The sequence below is a fragment of the Microplitis demolitor genome, chromosome 4 (assembly GCF_026212275.2).
Source record: "Microplitis demolitor isolate Queensland-Clemson2020A chromosome 4, iyMicDemo2.1a, whole genome shotgun sequence".
NCBI lineage: Eukaryota > Metazoa > Arthropoda > Insecta > Hymenoptera > Braconidae > Microplitis > Microplitis demolitor.
In genome coordinates, this window is record NC_068548.1 from 16696783 (window position 1) to 16716149 (window position 19367).

The 19367-nt window shown below is 27.9% G+C and overlaps 3 protein-coding genes across 4 annotated transcripts; 1 reads left to right on the forward strand and 2 right to left on the reverse strand.

The window, feature by feature from the left end:
• Window positions 1-1614: 1614 nt before the first annotated feature.
• On the forward strand, window positions 1615-3373 carry LOC103571492 (neuralized-like protein 2). 2 transcript variants are annotated; one of them, XM_008549671.3, is made up of 4 exons: window positions 1615-1932; window positions 2105-2530; window positions 2772-3095; window positions 3173-3373. In XM_008549671.3, exons 2-4 carry the CDS (start codon window positions 2185-2187, stop codon window positions 3283-3285), a joined length of 783 nt encoding a protein of 260 aa, XP_008547893.1. In that variant the 5' UTR covers window positions 1615-1932; window positions 2105-2184; the 3' UTR covers window positions 3286-3373. The 2 variants fall into 2 exon arrangements, with proteins under 2 accessions (XP_008547893.1, XP_008547892.1); XM_008549670.3 differs by having other exon boundaries at window positions 2133-2530.
• A 3982-nt stretch (window positions 3374-7355) lies between these two features.
• On the reverse strand, window positions 7356-13842 carry LOC128667671 (neuronal acetylcholine receptor subunit beta-2-like). The gene is made up of 6 exons (XM_053738774.1): window positions 13608-13842; window positions 13486-13530; window positions 12173-12282; window positions 9534-9922; window positions 8562-8708; window positions 7356-8485 (listed from the first exon to the last, which is right to left on the reverse strand). Exons 1-6 carry the CDS (start codon window positions 13833-13835, stop codon window positions 8139-8141), a joined length of 1266 nt encoding a protein of 421 aa, XP_053594749.1. The 5' UTR covers window positions 13836-13842; the 3' UTR covers window positions 7356-8138.
• A 2354-nt stretch (window positions 13843-16196) lies between these two features.
• On the reverse strand, window positions 16197-18879 carry LOC103571504 (neuronal acetylcholine receptor subunit alpha-5). The gene is made up of 6 exons (XM_008549690.3): window positions 17838-18879; window positions 17702-17746; window positions 17516-17625; window positions 17205-17418; window positions 16798-17122; window positions 16197-16709 (listed from the first exon to the last, which is right to left on the reverse strand). The coding sequence occupies exons 1-6, from the start codon at window positions 18051-18053 to the stop codon at window positions 16345-16347; spliced, it is 1275 nt and encodes a 424-aa protein (XP_008547912.3). The 5' UTR covers window positions 18054-18879; the 3' UTR covers window positions 16197-16344.
• Between the last annotated feature and the right edge of the window lie 488 nt (window positions 18880-19367).

Sequence of the window (19367 nt, forward strand, 5' to 3'; positions counted from 1 at the left end):
GAAAAGATGTTTCAAAAAATCAAGTATTACAGTGAAAAGTAAAGGTAATCGTTCAAATTTTGAGATACCTCGCAGATTTGAATCACGGTGGAAACACCGTGGACGTGTGAACACAGTGGATCCACCGTGGTTACACGGTGGGTTTGTTCCATTTTACCACCGTGTGTACACGGTGTTTCCACTGTGATTAGGCAGTGGATACACCGTAAAACCACGGTGGTGAAATCGCACAAAGTCACCGTGGAATTACGGTAGATACATCGCGTAATCACACAGTGGTAAAATGGAACAAACCCATGGTGTTTTCACCGTGATTCAAATCTGCGAGGGATACTTTTTACATAATTGAGTTATCATTTTCGGTTCAAAAGTTATTTTAGGATAAAGCCAGAAAATTCATTTTTATGAAAATCAGATTAAATTTCAAACACCCACAACTTCCAAACTAATCGACCAATTGGGCTCATCTTTGAACTTGATCAAGGTAATCGTCCAATAAGTGAATAAAATTTCATTAAGATCCATTAAGAATTGCGGGCGCTATCGTGATGACAAGGCGCGTTATTTTGTGTGTGTATATATGTATATACATACATATATAAACTTTTGAGTGGCCAGTATTTTTTGACTCTACTAGGTAAAATAAGATATATGGTGGCAAAATTCTTTGATAATTCGATCATGAGACCCATTGCAATAGGCCGATTTCTAAAGAAATCTACCTACAAATAACGGCATTTACAACAAAAATGCGGGATATTTAGAAAAAATTTTAATTAAAAAAAAAAAAAAAAAAAAAGAAATAGAATTAAGAAATGGAAAAATTAAATTAATAATTTAAAAGTTGAATAAAAATTCATAATAAAATAAAAGTAATGATTAAAAATAAAATGAGCGATTGAAGTGTGCAATAGTTAAAAGCTCTCAATATAAAACAACGACATGGTTGTACATTTTATGTTCATAAAAACAGTCTAATGTACAAATCAGAATATCGTTGTATTCATACAGGTGCTAATTCTGATTTTAGTTATTTTCCTACTATTATTAAAAGAGGTTTTAGGGCGACAACATGGCACTCAACCCTGATTAAAGAAAACAATTCACTCAATGGTGAATGTATATTTATATAGTAGTAAAATTGAATCGTTTTGAATTGTTTTGAATCGTTTCTAATCATTTTGAATCGTTTCTTTTAATTGGGGAACATTAGTAGTGATATTTTTTGGATAAAATTTGCTTTTTTACATCGCAAAGTAAATAGTAACATTTTTTTTGTTAGCTTTTTTGATAAAAAAAGTTAACGTTAGGCCACTTAGGAATTCTCGCAGCTGAAATGACAAGTACAAAAAAAAATTATTTAATTGAGTTCAACTACAGAAGCGTTTTTGAGTGGACATCAATATTAATGTAATTCTTTAATTAAACCTTCATTTAATATCGCAATTTATAGGTTACCTTATTTTAAACAATAGTAAAAGTACTTAAAAATAAATATTAATGATTGCACAAGTATTTCATCAATTTAGTAATAATAATAATATAATGTAATTTTAAATGAATTTCAAATTAAATCATTTCAAGTCGGCCATTTTTTTTTGTGAAATAGCGAAACCTGGTGGACATCAGGAATATTTTTCTGTAGGTTTAATAAATAATAAGCAAATAAAAGTATTGAATAAAAAATAATATATGTAAAAAAAAATGTGAAATCTATTGAGTAATTTCGAGAGTGAGTTCATCATCATCAACTATATTACTGATGATATTATACTCAATCAAGTAGTTAAAAATTAAAACCCTACATGCTTATGAATCGAAAAAGTTTAGTCTTCAATCTTTACTTTTTTACTTTTCATGTGATAGTTAAATAATTTTTCACCTCTCTGCCACTCCTTGCTCCAATATGTGATTGCTGTTTATTTGTGATAGGTACAATAATTTGTAAAATTAAAATGTTTTTATTAACTTTGTAATTATACAGTTGCTTATTAAAAAAAAGTATTTGTGTGTCTGCTACCAAGCAGTAAACATTGTATCATTTGTATGCTGTAGTTTCTTATAACTATAATGTACAATTAACTACTGATTGTTTTTCTTTCAGTGATGTAAACTTTCTTTTTTATTTTTAGTGCAAGAAAATAAGAATTCCATTGATTACACCTAATAAAATTAGTTTATATCATGTCGGAAAAATCACGAAAAACTGTGACTCGATTTCATTCAAGTCATGGTGAAAATATAATACTTTGTGATGATAATACAGTAGCTTATCGTAAACAAAGTTTTGCTAATGCAATAACATTTAGTGAAAAACCTTTACTACCCGGTGAAATTTTTCTTTTGGAAATAGAAAAATATGAACGAGGATGGAGTGGTCATATGAGGCTAGGCCTAACCCAAATTGATCCTGTAACAGCTGATAAAAAAGGCTTACCTCAATATGCATTACCCAATTTAGTAAATATGGGCTCTAGTTGGGTATTTGCAATAACTCAAAGTCATAATATTTACTTTAGTGTCAGTGAAGGTAGAGACTATAATGATAGATAATATAAAAAACATTAATTCTATATATATATATATATATATATATATATATATATATATATATATATATATATATATATATATATATATATATATATATATATATATATATATATATATATATATGTATAATAATTTCAAAAATATCAATGTTATTTTAATATTAATATAATTGTAAAAAAAATAGTTATAAATATTATTCAACTTTTTTTTTTTTTAAGGTGATACAAATCCTCATACTGAAAATAAATTAATTACTGATGGCATTACTGTACAGACTTCACGGGGTATCATTCCTTACACGGCGTTAAAACCAAACACAATTGGTTCATGCCAAAATCTTTTGCCGACAGAAACTGGTAGTCGTATTGGTGTTATGTATGTACCACAACGTGGTACTGATTTAGCAGAAATGCATTTTATTATTAATGGAGTGGATCAAGGTGTATGTGGAAAAGACATTCCTTATAAAGAAAAACCAATACATGCAGTTGTTGATGTTTATGGTACAACAAAACAAGTCAGAATTATCCAACTCTATGCTGGTACTAAAATTTTTTTTAATATTAATTGTGATTATAATTATTTTTATATTTATAAATTTACTATATTTTAATTTCAGTTTCTACGTTACAAAGTGCTTGTCGGGACGCTATTTTACAATATACAAAAGAAAACGCGGTCAATTTGTTACCACTACCACAAATGCTTAAAGACTTTTTACTTTATCAATGATAATAATTTTGAAACGAATGTTTCATTGTAATATTTTTTTTTCTTTTTTATAATAAGTTAAGATATTTCGATTTAATGATAAAATCAGGCAGGTCCTTTTATCATTGTTAATCTTTTTTTAATTTCAATCATTTATTGTAAATTATTAAATTCTACATTTGAACTTTTACAGAGAAAAAATTTATATATCATTACTATATAATTGAATGAAAATAATAGATTTTATTATTCATCGATATTCCACGAGCAACTATAACATTTTTTAATTTTTTTTATCAGTGTATTATTAATACAAATAAAAAAATATGCCACTTGGCAGTCAGAATCGAAAGTAGATTTTTCAAAAACAATTTTAAACCTTCATAAAATCAGTAAAAAATATAAAATAAAAATAAAAAAAATTAAACTGAAACTTATTCCCTCAGTTTTGACGTACCATGTTCAGAATTTAAGTTATTTCATTAAAAAATTATAAGAAAAATAACCCTTAGAGATAGAATTTTTCGTTTATGTTAAAAATTTTAAATGATCACCATATTTTTACTAATTGGCCGATTCAACTTATCTTTGAACTTGATTAAGGTAATCGCCGAAAGATAACTAGACCAATTTTTATTGCGATCCTTTTAGAATTGTGGTCGCATTATATATATTTGGTATGTTTTTCAATTAATGGTACTTTTCTAACATACTTGACTAATTAAAAAATATTTATATAAAAGTTGCACCATGAGGACAAATAGGTACAGGAAAAAATTATGACCCAGAAGTCAGCCGACACCCGCCATTTTAAAAATAAAAAATCTTATAACTTTAGAAAAAAAAAAATTCAAATTTAAAAAAAAATGCTCACGTAGATTTTTTAATTTTCTAGACGAATGTTTTTTTTAAAAAGATCAAAAAATAAAATCTTGAGGTATAAACACGGAAAAAAAAAATTTTGTTTTGAATTTTATACCTCGGCAATGCTTCATTTTACACATAAGCTCAAGATATATTTTTGTAGGGAATTAAACGCTCTACAAAAAAGTCTCTTAACATTCTTTGATAAATTCATATCTTGAAAAGTTATTGGAGCTTGAACTCAAATTTATCGTAAATTTCGAGATCTTTTTACTTTTTCAGCAAAACTATCTGACTTATCACAAAATGGGCTCTGACCCTCACTCATAAATACGGGAGCCTCCGACTAGAAATTTTAAAAACAAATAAGATTTTAAATAATTATAAATTTATGAATTTTTATTTAAAATAACAATTTGAACATTTTTGATCCCTAAAAAAAATATTCATTTAGAAAATTAAAAAATCTGCACGAGTATTTTTTCAAAATTAAAAAATTTTTGTATTTTTTTAAATTACAAGATATTTTATTTAAAAATGGCGCGTAACGGTTAATTTCCGGATTGAAAATTGGAAAAGTGAAAAATAAAAAAAATACTCGTCTAGATTTTGAAAAATTGTATATAAAAATCAAAAAGTAATGAAGTTTGTAAACATTTTTAAATAAAAAATAAGTAATTTTAAAATTTAATTTCAATTTATACCTCGAATATTTATTTATCTTTTTAAAAAAATATTCGTCTAAAAAATTTAAAAATCTACACTTTTTTTTTTTAATTTGAAAAAATTTTTTTTTTTCTAAAGTTATAAGATTTTTTATTTTTAAAATGGAGGATGTCGGCTAACTTCAGGGTCATGAAAAATTTAAATAGTTGCTGTAACTAATAGTTGAGTTCTATTGAATTGAGATGTTTGCTCATCTAACTTCCTCAGCTAAATGCTTTAATTGAAGAGTTTTAGTTACTGAAACTCAAAGTTTCTCTAAGTGCAATAGTTATTTCCATAAAATCTATCTAAAAAATTGGTCTATCGGTTGACCCTGCGGGCCAGCCCCAAAACTTCCCGCTGTTTTCGAACTCCTTGAGCTCGAAAACATCGTTGTAAATATATATTCGAGCTCGAATATACTTTTGTGTATCTTTAGTTTCGAAAAAAACCGTTTTTAGCATTTCTTTCTCCCACGATATTTCTCGAATGCATCACCCGATTGAGATGGTTAAGGTGACAATCGACGCATTTTATTAAGTTCTAGAGTTTATTAGATTCTGAAATTGATCAGATGAGTCACTTCAAAGATAATCGAAAAAAACCGTTTTATACCATTTCTTTCTCCCGCAATAACTCTCGAACGAATTATCCGATTTTGATGTTTGAGGTGGCAATCGACGCGTTTTATTGAGTTCTAGAGCTGATTTGATTTTGATATCGATCGTATAAGTCGTTTCTGAGAAATCAATAAAAAACTAAAAAAAAAAAAATTTTTTTTTTTCGTAATTGGCCAATATCTTCGAGTCTACTTGATCAAATGATCTGAAATTTTCAGAAAAGTTGATGGCCAAAAAGCTCTTTCGATTGCCGCCTTAACCATCTAAATTGGATAATTAGTTAAAAAGACATAAAGAGTTTACACACACACACACACACACACACACACACACACACACACACACGCGCGCGCGCGCGCGCGCGGACATCATTCTGAAAATAGTCAGAATAGCTTCCTAGGACCTCAAAACGATGACATTTGATGAAATTTCGATTTTTGCAAATCGGGGTAAATACAATAACTTCCCGAATTTTTCGAAAGACGTCGATTTTTTTAGCGGGAAAGTTCAAAATTGAATAAAAATTAAAAAATATTGAATTTGGTTGTGGAATGTCGATAAAGAAAAATAATTTCTATACTAACCGAAAATGAAAAGAATCTAAAATATAAAAAAACAAAATTATTAATATTAACAGGGGTTATCAGATATTTTCGGTCGAGTTTTTTCTAGCGAAGTGTGCTTTAATTTTTGGATAATATTCATTTGTTTAAGAGGAAAACTTGGCCAAAGTTCCCGATTACTGTATTAGTGCAACAAAGATAATACTGCACGCCGAGTTGGGTGTGAGAGAGAATAACGTAATAGTCTAGTCAACAAGTGCCTTTTTGACGAAAACCTGTTCAAGACCACCGAAAATTATGATTAAGATCTTCTTCGATTCGAAATGGCATCTATAAAAAATGTTAAAGTGGGAATTTGGGGCCGGCAAAAATTGTAAAAGTTATAAACATTTTATTAAAACAAAAAAAGTGGTTCGGTTTTTTGGAAATATTTCAAAAACTATTTGAGATATCCAAAATCTGAAAAAAGATTCTTAAAGAGCAAGAAATGTCCTAAAAGAAAGTCCTGCCTCCCGGAACTGTACCGACAATATTTATAATTTTAATTTAACGGTAAAAATGGGACTAAAAACGGGTAGTGGTGCATGCACGCATGTCGATCGAATCAATAGCGTGATTAAAAAAAATAATTTTGACCGATAAAATATGAATATTAAGGAATAAAAAAAATTTGGTACTTTCTAAACATAAGAATGAACAGTAATCCGCCTAAAAATAATTTTTACCGCGATTTTTTAGTTAACTATGCTTTTGTTAATTAGTTAATTTTTACCTATTGAAAGTTTACATAAAAACCCTGATTATTTTAAAACTGAAAATATGAAATTTTTTTCACTTCTTGGAGCTATTCTTGAAAGGGTTTAGAAAAGGTCGCCGTTGGAAAAATTAAAAAATTTTGATTTTTCACTTTTTTATTAACAATCGAAGGCATTGGAAAATTAAAAACGTAAATAAAGCAATCAAGAATTTTTTTTTTTAATTTTTTTTGATAATTTGTTTTTTTATTGTTAGAAGCTGCATGATAATAATTTTTTTTTTAATTTTTACTGGCATTGTTTAAATATTTGTTATAAACAAATGCATTGTTCAAAAGATTTTTAAAAATTTTCTTTTGGGAATCTGATCCTTAATGGAAATAATGATTTTTAAGAAGAAAATCGTTTCTTGGAAACATTTTTTTATTGCTAAAAAACACATTTGCTAATTAAAAATTTTTTTTTGTTGCTTAATATTAATATTAAGGAACCATTTATTTTTAAATCATTATTTATCATGTTCTCTTATATTATAAAAAAAAAAATTTTTTTATTAATTTTTTATTTGTTTATTAAACAAACAATTTGTCGTAAACAAATGAATTTTTATGCTATATTTTTTTAAATACAAAAAAAAATACTAGAAACGACCATGTGTGTTTTTTTATCGGAAAAAATTTTTGTTCTATTTTTTATATAATTTTTAAAATTATTGAACACTTGGACTTGTCGCTACCTTCCTATTTTTATTCATTGTTATTAAAATAACTTATAAACTACTGAAGATACGACTTGAACAATTCAAAGCTTTCTTATTCTCCGTTAATCATTGAACAAATTGAACTTTTAACTGAAGCTCTAGCTCGATTGTTTAATAATTTTTTTACTATTATTTATATAAATCCTTCGAAATAAATCTTTCTGGGACTTTTTATAGATGCCATTTCGAATCGAATAAGACCTTAATCATAATTTTCGGTGGTCTTGAACAGGTTTTCGTCAAAAAGGCACTTGTTGAATAGACTATAAGAACACCTCTTCATAGCAATATTTACGTGTACATCTGAATGTACTTGAATCTCATAATTTAAATTTTATGAATTTTTTTTATTTTAACATACTTTATAGAATACTTTAGTTATGAATGAAAATATTTAAGAAGTAATTTTAATCTCAAAATAAAATGACTTCAATTTATTGTTGAATTCAATAGATTTATAATTTAATTACCATTAAAACCCATTATTCAGAATTACTCCAGTTTCTTATTTCATTTATTTCTAATAAAGAATAAAATTTAATAAATGAACATAAATTGACAACATTACTTATATTATGTTATTTTGTAATAATTATTAATTTAATAATTAGGAATCATGAATAAATACTGCAAACATAATAATATAAATAAAAATAAAACAAAATAGTGTTATCCAGCCTAAAAGAATAATAACATCATTCCAATTAGATTTTTTTGAGATATCAGAATGAATAAGATCACTACTATCATCACCATCTTCTACAATTCTAGCTGATGCCTTCAGATCAAAAATAAGTGGCAACAAGATCTGACCATATTTATTTACAAAAATTTTTGATATTGTAGAAGAAATCCATAAAGGTGGAGAAGTTTTCAATACAATGAGCTTTCGTAAAAAACATGTTAAAATTAGAGCAACCGTCGCTAAAATCATTGAGTTATGATAAAACATTACTGTAATAAAGAGAAATATATGTATTATTAAGTAAAGATATTTTTGAAAATATAAAATTATTGAAAACATATTTACATATGTTAGGAACTATTGCAGATGGTAGTTGCCAATGGAGATGACTCAAACATATAAAATGTACTATAAAATTAACAAAAGCAATTATAAGACGTTCATTTGATGCTGGATCAAGCCATGTAGTTGTCAATGTCATCGTTACTACAACTGAAAGTAAAAAAAAATCTGAAAAACGGTTGTCTCTGTGGGCCAACCCTAAAATTTCTTATTATTTTGGAGCTCAATAAGCTCAATTCTATTATACAATATACATTTATAAACTTCAATCTCGAAAACTGTTTTTTGAAAAGATCTAAAAAAATCAAGTAATCAATTTTTCAAATTTTTGTTCTAGATTATCTTCAAACAAATGAACCGGTTTAGTTTGTTTAACCGAACTTAGTTATTAATTTAAAAAAAAACGTAAAAGAATAGTTATTGTTAAAATTTTTTATTGATAATGTCTCAAACTTATAAGTTGATAAAAATGATTCTTGCAGAAATCAAAAGTAGTTATTAGGTCAAAAACCATTTAGACAAGTTAACCGATTTAGGTAGATCTTGAAATATTCAACGGAGTTTTTTAAGCTTTGAAGCTGATGAAAGTTTATAATTAATGAGTCAAGTAGTTTTAAAGAAACTTTTTTTTTACTTTATATTTTTATAAGAACTATAAATCTACAAAATTTAGTAAATCTTAAATTTTCACGCAACATCGATTTTGATGAGCCCTTCCAAATGTAACAAGTCCAATCTCAACCGGTCAATTTGTTCTAGAGATATAAAATAAATATTCGCACACACCCATACTATCAGCCATTATCCTGAAAATAACCAAAATAATTTTTTAGAACTTCAAAAAGTCGACATCAATTAAGAACTCTATTTTAACAAATCAATAACTTTCCTTCCTTAGATAATTTCAAATTGTCATATGGAAAAGTTGAAAAAATTAGTAATTGGTTTAATTATTAAAAAAAAAAGGAAATTTACCTATTAATGGTGAGACGAAAATTCGCCAAAGGATACTGTTTTTACGTCCTACGAAAAAATCAATGCTAACAGCTGAAAACTCTAATTGTGATATGTATTTAGACTTTTTTTGGACTTGTACAATGTCATAATGATCAAGTTTCCATTCTGCATTTGGTATAAAATGCATCATTTCAAGTTCAAAACTCTCTGCACTTATTTCTACTTCATCTTTATTATGTGACCAAGATGAATACTGGAAACTACAATATTTTTTATCAAATGGCCAATGTTTTGGATATATTTTGCACCTAGTTGAGTAGCAAACTGCTGGAACACACACTACTTTTCCAGAAGAAGAAAGAACACAATTTGTATAGGCAATTCCAACTTCTTGATCTCCGATGCCTCTAATTTAACAACATTAATTACACTGAGAAAAATGATTCATATACGCAACTAAATGTATTTACTCGAGAGACATAAATTGATTGAATTAAATAAACATTTGTTGATTCAAATTTATTTATATAGGTCCATTCCACCAAATAAAATTTTTTTTAGAGTGTGACTCCAGCGAATTTTAGTCAAATTGTGATTCTCCGCATAAAAATAAAGATTTCCTTAAGAGTTGAGCTCTTAGTATTAAGTACTTTCGCAATAATGATTTTTTGAATTTTGATGATTTCTTTTCTTTAAACTTTTTCTATGATAATAACGTTTCCTATAAAAATGCAAACAAAGCACTTGTTGGGTAAAAAATTCTCAGCTTTTACATAAAAATATATATTTTTCATTATAAGTAATGGAAAACCCTCAAAAATTGGATATAAGTAAAAAAAGCGAAATGTCAGACCTTGCGACAATTTTTACTTCAAATTTGATATTTTTTTCTGAAAACTGAGAATTTTTTACACAAAATATGTCATTTTCGTAATGGGGATATTTTTTGTTTGAACATAAACAAATCATAAAATAATTTGTATTAATTTTTTTTTTGAACGGTAAAATATTTTCATGGAAGTTTTTCAAGCTTTGACATTCAAATTCATTGCCAAAAAATTTGCTCTATATATTCTACTGTACATCTAGATAGTGCTGCTGTTTTACTGTAAGTTATACTTTTTAAAGACCGGGTGTTCAACGGTACGTTTATACGATTACTTTATTTAATTAAACTTTTACTATCAAAGAGAAAATAACCCCATCGCGAAAATGACATATTTTGTGTAGAAAATTCTCAGCTTTCAGAAAAAAATATCGAGTTTAAAGGAATAATTGTCGCAAGGCCAGAAAAATTGCTTTTTTCATTTTAATACAATTTGGGGGGGGGGGGGGCTTTCATTACTTGTAAAGAAAAATGAATATTTTTATTCAAAAGCTGAGAATTTTTTACAAAAAAAAAAATATATCGCTTGTATTTTGATAGAAAATTTTTTTACTGTAAAAAAAAATTAACAACAAAGTTGAGAAAAAAAAAAATCGTAAAAATTCAAAAAGTCATTACTACGGAAGTACTTAATATTAAGAGCTCAACTTTCGAGGAAATTTTGATTTTGATGTGGAGAATCACTCCACAAAATTTGATAAAAATCCGCGAGAGTCACACTTCAAAACAAATTTCATTTGGTGAAATGACCCATCCATATACATTAGGGTGGTCCGTTTGGAACGACTATTTTTTTTTTTCACCCCCACTTCAAAATATTGCTGTAGACATTGAAAGAAAAATTCCCTGAAAGTTTCAGCTCTTATATAATTTTAATTTGAAGTATGTTGCGTTTGATTTGGGAGATCTCAATCGATTAATTCGTTTGAAAGATATCGTCGGAAAAAAAATGGTAAAAAACGTTTTTTTCGAAAAAAAAAGTCGACTAAAAGTATTTTCGAGCTCAAAAATGTATTGACAACGATTTTTTTGAGCTCAAGGAGCTCGAGAACAGGGGGAAGTTTTGGGACTGGCCCGCAGGGTCAACTGACAGACCAATTTTTTTATTTTCGAACCATATTTATAAAGTGAAAATTCAAATTGTTGTGAAATTGCCAATAAACTATTTAAGGTTAAACTTTAACATTAAATAACTTGGAACCGAGTGGAATAAGCGAAAAATCATAAAAGACTTTTTTTGTAGATCGTCCAATTCCTTACAAGATTAAGTATCAATCTTTGCGATCCATTGACTAGATGCTGAGTAATAAAATTTTAAACAAAAAAAGTTTTTTGCTATGTTATTTGAATAGGAAATAAAAAATTGCAAGTAGGCACTTCTTAATATTAATATTAAGAGCTCAAATTTTAACAGAATTTTTTTGTCGTCATTTCAAACAATATTTTCACGGTAACTAAAGAATAAAAAAATTGTCACTTTTTTTGGCCTACCCTAATATATATATTTATATATGTATATTTAATTCGACTGAATCTTATAAATCAGATAAGATTGCTTGATTAAATAAAATATATATTTAACTGCCACTATTACATATCTATAATATATTTTATTGTAATTGCAAATTATTTTTTTCTGTGTATTATCAATAATTGCGAAAACGTTACAATATAAAATTAAAAAAGTAAATAGTTTATAATAACAAAATGATTTATGTAATTTCAAATAATAATTTTTTTAAATGAATAAGTTAAAATAAAAAATTCTCACGAATTAACAATAGTGATATCGGGTGTCCACAGTTCATAACTTGGAAGATACAAGTCATCAATTCCATCAAATTCTTCTGGTTTCCATTGTAAATTAATATCTTTCCACGCCTATTAGAATTTAAATTGGCATATAAATTATGCTAAAATAACCATTTGCTTAAATTTAATTATAGTTTTATAAATATATAATAGTAATCTGATTGAAAAAATTATTATTTTGTTTTACAATTTTCTTACTCTCTAAATCTGAAACAGTGAAAACCACCGAAAAGTAGTATATATAAACTGTTTCGGATTTAGAGAGTAATTTTCAGAATAAAAATTTTAAAAAGTTTGGTAAATCCAAAAGTGCACGACTCTGGATACTCATTTGATCGTGGAAAGTTTATAAAAAAAAAAAATTTTCGATCGTAAAGCACACTCTAATGTTTCGCATTAAAGAGTCGTGCAAAAAAAAAACAAAATGTACGATAAAAGTTTTAAGGACAACTTTTTTTTTTTCATTTTTATTACACTAGATATTTAAATTTCGTTCCGAGAAATAGTCAGGTGTATTTTTTCGCGCAAGCGCGACTGGTGTAACGAAAGTTGTGTAAAAAACATATATAGATACCCAGATAGCAAAATGACGTCTTGATGAGTTCTGAATGAGTTCCTATTTATGATTTGGACGTCTCATCAACATCTTAAAGAAGTCTTTAAGGAGTTCTCAAGATATGAAAAAACTGACGTCTTATTTATGGAGTCTTCAAAAACTCTTAATTAAGAGTTCTTGAAAATGACACCTTTAAGAAGTCAACATAAGACTTCTTGAGGACTCTTTCAAAAAGACGCCGTAAAGCAGTCATTTCGACTTGTATGCTGTCAGGGTATACAAAATTAATTAAGTTCTTTTTATTAATTATAATTAAACGGAGCCGAATTTGATGACCATTTATGACACAGTTCTTCTTTGGCCCTATAATAATCTTTAAAAAAAAAGTGTTCGACAATGGCTTTTTTCTCGAGTTTTTGTGTTCACGGGTTACGGACACATTTTCTACTGCTTGACGGGAAAATTTTTGACACATTTTGATGTTTTTTTTAGTTTAATTTCATTTAATACATAAATTGAACTTTATAAGTAATAGAAGCAATCCTTATTAGATCTTTATTCGATGACGTATAATTTGGTTAAGCTCTGTGGTCTAATAAGAGTGGAACAGTATAAACACAATAGTGAAAAAGAGGCAAACAGAATTTTTTGATTGTAAAGCACACTCTATAATGAGTCGTGCAATTGATTATTATTATGTTATGTTATATACTCACCATATATATCCAGCAATGTAATTTCATAACATTTGAAGAGTCATCCTAATATTTAAATTATAAATTAAAGTTAAAAATAATGTATTTTATCAAAAATAAAATTAATAACTACAGATACTCACGAAATCAATTAGTTTTGGAATCACTATTATTTTGATAGACGTTTTATTTTTTGATAAATCATTCGTGGGACGAACGTTTGAATCATAATTACAAAAAAGATGTCTCTTAAGACGCATATGAGGTGATTTTTCTTCAATTAAATTACAAACATCTTCTTTACCATAAATTATATTTATAACATAATAGTTTAAAAGTGTATAAATGAAAATATACTTAACTAATGACATGATGTGACTGCTAAGTTAAGTATAGAATTTGTAAATATTCATGTAAAATCAGTAAAATTTTATCAAACGCCCCATGAAATTTGAAACTTTTGATATTTATGTGTATGTTAAAGAGAAAGAGAAAAAGAGAGTATTTAATTGATAATTTTATTTATGTCAAGGCACTAGCCAAGTGACAATAATATTTGTAAAATACGAAAATACATCATTATATGAACTAAAAAACAAGATACAGAATAGTTTAAAGATATTTCTATACATCCGCAAAACACTCATTTATTTATCTAATTTTTGAAAACTATTAATAGTCTCATCAAATTCATCACCAAATTTGAATACATACTTAAAGATTCTATCAATTATTTTCTTTATTTAACAAAACAAAATAAACATTTTATGTTACATTTCATGTCATGGAAATTTATAGTCAGTTGAAAAATTCGAAATTTTTAATTTAAATATATTTACCCTTGCGGTCTCAAATATATTCTGGAACTACTCTGGAACCAGAGTTAGAATCGAACCGTACTAAGTCCAGCGTGATTCCAGAGCGGTTTTGTGCCCTTTTTTGAGAGTGATACTAGACTGAAATCAGACTGAAACCAGAGCATATCCAAAGTCCCATACAAAGTTTGGAAATCAGCCCTATATCAGGCCGTTACTGGGCCAAGAATGTCGATTAATCGCTCAGCAATGGCAATTTTTATTGACCGATAAACGGCTTATAGCCGGGATGATAACCTCGGCCCATTAACGGCACTCGACTATCGGCTGATTCATGGTATGGCCAGCAATCAGCCAAGCAAGCAAATAAATGAAATTAAAAAAAAAAATTCATTTTCATTATCCTAATAGAATTCATAATTATTATAACGTTTAAACTATTTAAGTGGGGTAAATGATGTGAAAAAAACTCGGTGTAAATTCTGCTGGACTCTGGGTGCGAACTGCCGTCCTCCTAAATGCTGGGTCTGAACGCTGGCTACTGGACGAACCTACTAGTGTTAAACGGATACTTTTAAATGATCTACTTATTCATTTTATTACAACCACTCGGTTTTATGAAATGTAAAGAGCAATTTAATTAATATTATCGATTAAATTATAATTAAAGAAAACTATAATAATAAGTTATTTGAATATTTAATAATTGAGTAATCGATTTTGTTATTTAACAAAAATCAATCATTGACCACTGCACGGAGGAATTCACTTACAGTGGCCCAAAGTTACAAATCGATAATCGGCCAATCATAAGTAGCCGTTCATTAGCGAGCTATCGGCAGCATTGTATGACCGGCGATTCCTTTATACGGGAAGTCATATTCTGATATGAAACCATAATGCCATAACATATACATTCAAAAATTTGAATGGAAACTCACTTCGGACTACGCTATTTTGATAAAAAATAAAATGGCTGTTGGTAATTAACCAGGTTTGGACCATTACTAATTGCCAATGCTTGGCCGATCGACGGCAGTCAGACATCGGCCAACCTACGGCAATTTTTCCATTATGGACTTTGTATGGGGTATTCCCAGAGTATATTTAGAGTAATTTAAGAGTATAAATTCAGAGTGAATCCCGAAAAAGTTTAACAAAAAAAATTTCAAATAATGCTCAATTATATTTACAAAAATTATATTTTGGAATATTCAAAAAACATTTAAAAAATTAAATTTTTCTTTATAAAATTTTGGGGGTACCTCGTTTTGCGGCCCCTTCCCTATATTTTAAAATATATATAAAATACACCCTCGCGGTTTTGATTCACCCTGGAAACACCCCGGAAACACGATGGAATCACGGTGATTCCACGGTGTACACACCGTGATTCCATGTACACCGCGTAATCACCGTGGATACACTGTGGAATCTCGGTGAATACACCGTGGAATCAGGGTTGGTACACCGTGTTACCATCGTGGAAACACCATGTAACCACCGTGTATACTCGGTGATAAAATGGCACAAACCCACCCTGTAACCACCCTGGATCCACCGTGATTCCACCGTGTTTCCACTCCCAGGGTGTTTCCAGGCTGATTTAAAACCGTCAGGGCATGTATGAAAATATTTGAAAAATATATTTCAAGTACATAAAAAATATATAATTTAGTTACACTGAAAAAATAGTATATTACACACCAAGGGAAGTAAAGTAAGAAATGTCTCAGATCACATGTAATTGTTGGCCGAGGCGAAGCCGAGGTTACAGCGCTGTTAGACAGTCCAATAAATATGTATAGGCATGCGCTATATGTTTCTCATCGGACGCCTATACCGTGAAAGATTGAACCCTAAAATTCAAGTGACTTAAAGTAATAATAATAAAAAAAAAAAAAAGGACCAATAAAATTTATCTTTTTTATTTATTTATTTATCCAATTCTAATTCCTTCGGTAGAATATTTAAATAATAAATTATTTTGTATTTTTTAATAAGCGTTATGAACCGTGAACTTTTCGATTTTCCAAACTTTTTTCTAATCAGGGGGACAAAGTTTCTAAAAAACATATAGTTCCATTATGTTACGTGGAGTAGCTGGCGTAAGAAGTCCAAGTAAAATGATATATGTAATTATTATAGAAACAAAAGCCAGCAATTCCAATAGATTTACACATTCCATCCACAGAGTGTCATTATTTTGTAATTGCTCAGTTTGATTATCAGTGTCGTTTGAAATATTTGCCTCTTTTTTACAGAGACTTTTAATTTTTAAATATTGACCAATCGGACAATTATAAATAAAATCAACTGTAAAAACAATCCATTGAGGTGTTGGAACTGTAAGCGCGTAAATTTTGCGCATGAAAGCCGTAAAAATCAATGTAAATGCAGTAATTATCAGAGATGTTTCGTAGAAAATAACTGTATAAATAAAAAAAAATTTACGATTAGACAAAATATCTAACTATTTAATTTAATAAGAAAATTTAAAACTTTAATTAACACTTACGTATTTTTGGTGATCCAACCGCATTATTTGATGGTAGATACCAATGTAAATCGAAAATACAATAAATATGACATATAAAATTAGTACTTATTAATGTTGTTCGTTCTGGAGAACTAAAATCAAGGCATAGGGCTAATACAGTAAGAATACTAAGAACAATTGCTGGTGTTATGTAAATTAAAATTCCTCTAGTTGAACGTCTTTGAATTTCAACATTCATAAATAACATTGAATCTAATGAAGTCTCATATATTTCAGACGATTTTGCCAGGTTACCTATTTTTACATTCCACTCATTACTCTGAACAAATTCCTCCATCAAAATCTATACAATAGATTAGATTTATCGTATAAATATAAATAACATTAATAAATGTATACATTACATATTGATCAATAATTATTACCGCATCTTCCTCGAAACGATAATTAATTTCATCGCCAAAATACAGCCAAGATCCAAAATGTAAAGTGCAATTGTGATTATCGTATGGCCAATCAGAAAAATCAGCAGGACAATGAGCTGTAAAGACTCTTGAGATGGCACATTGAACCGTGCCATTTTTTGATAAAATACAATCAGTCAACGGCATATTACTTTGATCTAAACTTAAATCTCCTCTATTAATATAACGACATATTATTAATAATCATTTTTTATATATTATGTTAAGTATAATATACATATAGTCTAAATTAAAAACAGAAAAAAACTAACGAATTAAAAACAGTGAAGTCAGGAACCCAAATTTCATTACTTTTTACATGATGAAGAGTAATACCTGCGAATTCATCTGGATTCCAATGAAGATGTACGTCGTCCCAAGTCTACGAATAAACAAAATATATTATAAAAATATGATTCTAATTAGTAAATCAGTTAAAATTAATTCAAAATACTTACTAGTATAAGCCATGTATGAAAATCAATGCTATTAGAAATATCACTCTGTAATTTTTATGTTTTATTATATGTATGCATAAATAGTATAAACCTATTTGAAAACTCGATTTTAGTAAAAGTAACATTTTCAACTTACAAAATCAATGAATTTAGGAATAAAACGAACATCAACATTTAAAGTACTGTGAGCACTTAAACTGGGACGTAAAGTTGGGTCATAATCACAAAATAAATGCCTTCTTAATTGTAAGTCAGCTGATTTACTTTCAATATCATTACAAGTGGGTTCATAATCGCTTTCATTTGATTTTTCAATGATAATTAAAATTAGAGAAATAATTATTTTTAACATGATTTTAATAACATGAACTAGTGACTGATTTACTTGTGTTATACTGCCTTTATAGAATTTATGCTTAACGCCCCGTGAAATTCAATACTCCTGAAATGCACTAAAACTCGTACTTGAATTTTATCTAAGTTTCCTATCATTTCGGTACTAATATCTTTTTATTTTATATATTGTACATTATTTTATTAATTTGTTGTCTATTAATAAAATTCTTTATTCATTAACGAAAATGAAAAGAATTAGATTTTTTCATACTGCAGTATTTTTTAATTTCCCACTATGAAAATTAAAAATCTCGTTTTTAAGTGGATTTTTCTAAAATCTAGCTATTGTATTTGTCCTCATGATTGATTTATCAAGGAAATTTGTTATGAAATTTGATGTCTCCATTCAACTATGTAGATCTCTGGACCAAACTTGTTTCAGCTTTGGTAGAAGTCTGGAATGATAACATCGGGCCAGGCTTGGTTGCCAGCCCTGATCCATGCTTGGTTGCCAGACTTGGCCCATGTATCGACAAAACAAATAAATTTAATTAAAAAAAAATTTTATTATTATTATTCGAATAGAGTTTGTGATCATTAACGTTTAAACTATTTAAGTGAGGTAAATGACATGAAATAAACTCGGTGAAAATTCGACTGGGCTTTGAGCGCAAACTGTCATCCTTCTGACCGCTAGGTTTGGACGGTAGCTACTGGACGAACCTACTAATGTTGAACTGAAATTTTTATTTATTCTACTTATTTATTTTACTACAACCACTCGATTTCATGAAATATAAAGAGCAATTTAATTAATATTTTCGATTAAGAAAAAAAAAATAATTTCGTATTATTTATATTATAATTACATAATTGTAAAAAATAAAATTTTTTAAATTTAATTGATTATTTATCAAAAACCCAGTTGAATTATCTTGCTCTACCACTATTATTAAAAATAGCATTTATTATAAAAATATATGAGTTATTTCTTACTTAAATTAATTTTTATAAGTAAAATTATGAAATTACGGTTGTTGATTGCAAATAATAACGAACTAAAAAATTTTTCAGTTGTAAATAATTCTGATCGGAATGTTGAAATTTTTATTAATTAAAATTTATTTTAATTCAAAAATAAATAATTATGTATTTAAAAAACCATAATAATGTTTATTGAATAGTTAATAAAAAAACCCTGGGTTAGCCAATTCGGACCCAAGGATGGGTAACTATAGGTATAGCCGAACTCGGATAATCCTACCTTGGCCCAAATCTGGGTTGCCATCGAATGATCAAGGCAGGGGAACCTATTCTTGGCTTAAACTCA

Coding starts and splice junctions, on each gene's coding strand:
- LOC103571504 (XM_008549690.3), bottom strand. CDS start 18,053: ATGTTAAAAATAATTATTTCTCTAATTTTAATTATCATTGAAAAATCA. Junction 17,747..17,837: donor TTCCTAAATTCATTGATTTT/GTAAGTTGAAAA, acceptor TAAAAATTACAG/AGTGATATTTCTAATAGCAT. Junction 16,710..16,797: donor GGTTGGATCACCAAAAATAC/GTAAGTGTTAAT, acceptor TTATTTATACAG/TTATTTTCTACGAAACATCT.
- LOC103571492 (XM_008549671.3), top strand. CDS start 2,185: ATGTCGGAAAAATCACGAAAAACTGTGACTCGATTTCATTCAAGTCAT. Junction 2,531..2,771: donor TTACTTTAGTGTCAGTGAAG/GTAGAGACTATA, acceptor TTTTTTTTTAAG/GTGATACAAATCCTCATACT. Junction 3,096..3,172: donor AATTATCCAACTCTATGCTG/GTACTAAAATTT, acceptor TTTTAATTTCAG/TTTCTACGTTACAAAGTGCT.
- LOC128667671 (XM_053738774.1), bottom strand. CDS start 13,835: ATGTCATTAGTTAAGTATATTTTCATTTATACACTTTTAAACTATTAT. Junction 13,531..13,607: donor TTCCAAAACTAATTGATTTC/GTGAGTATCTGT, acceptor TTTAAATATTAG/GATGACTCTTCAAATGTTAT. Junction 12,283..13,485: donor TACATTGCTGGATATATATG/GTGAGTATATAA, acceptor AAATTCTAATAG/GCGTGGAAAGATATTAATTT.